This window comes from Myotis lucifugus, unplaced genomic scaffold (genome assembly GCF_000147115.1).
Source record: "Myotis lucifugus unplaced genomic scaffold, Myoluc2.0 scaffold_8, whole genome shotgun sequence".
Lineage (NCBI taxonomy): Eukaryota > Metazoa > Chordata > Mammalia > Chiroptera > Vespertilionidae > Myotis > Myotis lucifugus.
The window spans coordinates 9,040,216-9,045,423 of record NW_005871056.1 but is presented as its reverse complement, the minus strand read 5'-3'; the positions used below and the strand labels follow the sequence as shown (position 1 = coordinate 9,045,423).

General features: G+C 38.0%; 1 protein-coding gene across 1 annotated transcript in view; it reads right to left on the bottom strand.

Annotated features, from left to right (window-relative positions):
- Positions 1–4,867, bottom strand: part of ESYT3 (extended synaptotagmin 3) — a 76,147-nt gene extending 71,280 nt beyond the window's left edge. Inside the window, exon 1 of the mRNA XM_014451409.2 lies at positions 4,675–4,867. Within this exon, the coding sequence (XP_014306895.1) occupies positions 4,675–4,867 (193 nt within the window). The remainder of the gene's footprint in view (positions 1–4,674) is intronic.
- Between the last annotated feature and the right edge of the window lie 341 nt (positions 4,868–5,208).

Below are 5,208 nucleotides of genomic sequence, written 5' to 3'. Positions count from 1 at the left end.
TTCTCTTTAGTTTCAACTGCCCTAGGAGCTGTATCAGTGAAGAAATTGTTTTGGCATAAGTCTGAGATTTTGTTGCCTTTGTATTCTTCTAGAATTTTTATGGTTTCCTGTCGTACATTTAAGTCCTTTATCCATTTTGAGTTTATTCTTGTGTATGGTGTAAGTTGGTGGTCTAGTTTCATTTTCTTGCATATATCTGTCCAATTTTCCCAACACCATTTATTGAAGAGACTATCTTGGCTCCATTGTATGTTCATGCCTCCTTTGTCAAAAATTAATTGAGCATATTGGTTCGGGCTAATTTCTGGACTCTCTATTCTATTCCACTGGTCTATATGTCTGTTCTTGTGCCAGTACCAGGCAGTTTTGAGAACAGTGGCTTTGTAATACAGTTTGATATCTGGCATTGAGATCCCACCTACTTTGTTCTTTCTCAGGATCGCTGCAGCTATTCGGGGTCTTTTTTTATTCCAGATGAATTTTTGGAGAGTTCGTTCTAGATCTTTGAAGAAGGCCATTGGTATTTTAATGGGAAGTGCGTTGAATTTATAGATTGCTTTGGGTAGTATGGACATTTTAATGATGTTGATTCTACCAATCCAAGAACATGGTATGTTCTTCCATCTGTTTATGTCTTCCTCTATCTCTTTTTTCAGCGTCCTGTAGTTTTCTGAGTAGAGGTCTTTAACCTCTTTAGTTAAGTTTATTCCTAGGTATCTTAATTTTTTTGGGGGGATGGTAAATGGGATTGTTTTTCTAATCTCTCTTTCTGAAAGTTCACTATTGGTGTATAGAAATGCCTCAGATTTCTTGGGGAAAATCAGTGATTTTTAGTACACACAAAATTGTGTGTTGGTTCTGGCCAAGATGGAGTAATAGGGACAAGATTTACCTTCTCACCTCAAACAACCAAAAGAAAAAAAAGAGAAAAAACCACAGACAAGAATATATAAAACAATGGTTGTCAAGACACTGGACATCGGGCCACAAAGGGTGGTGACCTTGAGAGAAGAGATAGAAGAGAGGTGAGGGCACCTATGAATGCCAGCTTACTGCCTTGAGAGAGTTTCCAGGCCACAGTGCAGGGAGGAGGACCCAGAGTTAAAAGAAAGTCATTTTGCAATAATAAAAGGGTCAGTTCATCAAAGGATGTGTCAGTCTCAAACTCCTATGCACTTAATAACAGAGTGTCCAAATACATGCAGCAGAAACTAATAGGAAAAATAGGCAAATTCACAATTACCCTCTGAAATTCAACACCCCTCTCTCAATAACTGACAGCACAAATTGACAGAAAACCAATATGGATATAGAAAACTTTGACAACACTATCAACCAACTTGATCTAATTGACACTGATAGAATACTTCATCCAATAACAGCAGAAGATGTGTTCTTTTCATGTGCACATGGAACATTTACCAAGACAGACCATATCCTGGGCCATAAACAAACCTCAATATGTTTTTTTTTTAAATATATTTTATTGATTTTTTTACAGAGAGGAAGGGAGAGAGATAGAGAGTTAGAAACATCGATGAGAGAGAAACATCGATCAGCTGCCTCCTGCACATCTCCCACTGGGGATGTGCCCGCAACCCAGGTACATGCCCTTGACCGGAATCGAACCTGGGACCTTTCAGTCCGCAGGCCGACCCTCTATCCACTGAGCCAAACCGGTTTTGGCAAACCTCAATATGTTTTAAAGAATTCAAATGATATACTGTTTATTCTCTGACACAATGAAATTAAAACAGAAACCAATGACAGAAAGATCTCTGGAAAATTCCTAAATACTTGAGAACTAAATAATATATTTCTAAGTAGCCAATGGGTCAATGAAGAAATCAAAGGGGAAATTAGAAAGTATTTTGAACTAAATGAAAAGAAAAACATAACTTATTAAATTTTGTGGGATGCAGCTAAACGCGTAGTTAGGGGGGATTTATAGCACCAAATGAATACCTAGGGAAAAAACAAATGTTCAAATCTATGACATCAGCTCCTACTTTAAGAAATTAGAAAAAGAGAGCAAATCAAATCCAAAGTAGGCAGACAAAAGGAAATAATACAGATGAGAGTGGAAATCAGTGAAGCCAAATGGGAAAAATCAATGGACTAAAAAAATGGTTCTTTGAGAAAATCAATGATATTGATATATCTCTAGCCAGCATGATCAGGAAAAAAAAAAAGAAAAGATGCAAACTACCAATATCAGGAATGAGAGAGATAACAACACTAGAGATTCTACAGATACTAAAAGGACAATAAAAGAATATTATGAACAACCTTATGCCAATAAGTTCGATAACTTTGATGAACTAAAAAATTTTGAGACACAAACTACCAAAGCTCACTGAAAAAAAAAAAAGATTACCTAAATAGCCCTATTAAAAAATTGAATTTGTAGTTTAAAATCTTCATAAAAAGAAAACCTCAGGCCCAGATGTCTTCTTAGGTGAATTCTACTAAACATTAAATAATACCAATTTTATTCAGACCCTTCCAGAAAATTGAAGAGGGCATGCTTCCCCATTCACTCGATAAATTCAACATTACAAGAAACCTACAGACCAAGATCTCTCAAGAACATAGATGCAAAAATTCTAACCAAAATTGAGCAAATCAAAGCCAAGAATATATAAAAAGACAATTCATCATGACCAAGTAAAGTTTATCCCAGGGATGCAATGTCGGTTCAATGTTAGAAAAACCAATGTTAATTTGTCATGTTAACAAACTAAAAAAGAAAAATCATGATTGTCTCAGTAGACACAGAAAAAACATTTGACGAAATCCAACATCCACTCCCGATAAAAACTCTCAGCAAACCAGGAATAGAAAGGAACTTCCTCAACCTGATAAAGGGCATCTATTAAAAACCTACAGCTAACGTCAAACTTAATGCAGAGAGCAAACGCTTTCTCTTTAAGATCAAGAACAAGACAAGTATGTCTTTAGTCAGTGAAATAGGCAAGAAAAAAGAAATAAAAGCCAGCCAGATTGGAAAGAAGTAAAACTATCTTTACTCATAGACATGATCATCTATGCAGAAAATCCAATGGAATACAAAAAAAAAAACAACCACAAAAACTAGAATAAGTGAATTTAACAAGGTTGCAGGTTACCAGATTAATATACAAAGTTCTATAGTATTTCTATATACTAGCAACAAATAATTGAAAACTAAAATAAAAAAACCCAAATATCGTTTATAATACAGATGTTGTATAAATCTGACAAAATATGTAAAAGACCCAGGCACTCAAAACTACAAAACAATTAATAAGAGACTTAAAGACTTAAATAAATGGAGAGGATACTGTGCTCATGGGTTGAGAATTCAACATTGTTATGATGTTAATTCTCCCAAATTGATCTATATATTCAATAAATCCCAATCAAAATCTAGAGTTTCAGAATTTAACTGATTCTAAAATTCATATGGAAATGCAAAGGACCTAGACTAGCCAAAACAATTTTGAAAAAGAACAAAGCTGGAGATTTAACAGTACCTGACATCAAGATGCATTATAAAGCTACAGTGTTCAAGACAGTGTGGTACTGGTGTTAACATAGACATACAGATTAAAGACATAAAATAGATAAACAATTCTCACCACAGGCACAAAAGACAATTCAGTCAGGAAAGGACAGTCTTTCAACAAACAGTGCTGGAACCACTGCATATTCATATACAAAAAACGAACTTTGTTCCATGCTTCATACCACACACAAATGTTAACTCAGGGAGATGATAAACCTAAAACCGTTAACCTTCTAGAAGAAAATGATGGAAAAAACTTTTGTGACCTTGGGTTAGATGATGACTTCTTAGAACATCAAAAGCACGTTCCATAAAAGAACAAAATAATAAATGGACTTTGGGACATTTTAACAATCTGGTCTTTGACAGACACTGTTAAGAGAATGAAAAACAAGCCACAGGCTGGGAGAATATATTTGCAGATCGCACATCTGGCAGAGGACTTAGATCCCAGTGGTTTTCAAAGCTTCCCTCCTACAATGACAGTCTAGGAGTAACGGCTCTTTGTTTAAGGGAGAGACTCGGAATCTAGAACAGTGGCTCTCTGAATTCAGCATTACCTGAAGGGCTTGTTAAAGCACAGACTGCTGGGCCTCACGCTCAGAGTTTCTGAGCCAGTATGGCTTGGGGGATTTCAGTTTTGATAAGTTTTCTGGTGACGCTGCTGCTGCAGGCCTAGCTACCACACTTTGGGAACTGCTAATCTAGACCAATTTAGGCTCAACTCGTAACACAATGTCAGATGCAAGTTTTCCCCCTCCAAGGGACATTTACCAACTAAACTGTGTTTAACTGAGAAATTTATTTTCCACTTTTTTATTAGCTAGAGACATCTGTAAATGTTAATCAGAGCTTCTGATCAGCAAAGAAATAACCCACATGACATCACTGAGTTGGCATGAGTCTCGCCCTGCCTCTTTGTTGAATACACATTTTGGTTTCCACAAAGCTGTTCAGAATTCACCCTGGAAACCATACATGGCCTTGGACCAACTGCCTCATCATACCAACTGTTCCCTAATGGCAACTAGAAGAAAACCATCATGCCCCACTGTAGCCTGTCAACTTTCCCTGACCCTTTGCCTCTAACCCCCAGCCCCCCTGCAGGGCTGCCAGCCAGGTCTCACCGTCCAAGATGGCCCACTGATTGTCAATCTCTGTGTGTTTCAGGTAGGAGTCTTCGATGGTGGGGTCGTAGTCAGGCACAAAGATCTTCTGGAAGAACTGGATGGTGAGGGCACTCTTGCCCACGCCCCCATCCCCCACCACCACCAGCTTGTAGGTGGGGAGGTTGTCACTGGGGACGGCGCTGGTTGCCATGTTTCCTGTGGGTCAGACCTGGGGAAGCAAGACATGAGGAGTGAGGCAGGGACCTTTTCCTCTCTGACTCAGGGGAAAATAGTCCCGGGTTTTCTTGCCTTTTTACGGAGTAATAAACACTCCCAATTTTATAAAGTTTTGAAAATGAAAAAAAGCAAATGAATATTAAAATGTCACCCATGACCCCACCACCCAGAGACAGTCACTGTTAGAATGACTGATTCAATCATTTACTGAATCCCAACTCTGTGCCAGGACTGGCCTCAGGGACACAGTACTACTAGATGCCACATGGTCTCTAATAAGCACAGCCAAAAGCCATGTCAAAGAAGCTTTCCCAC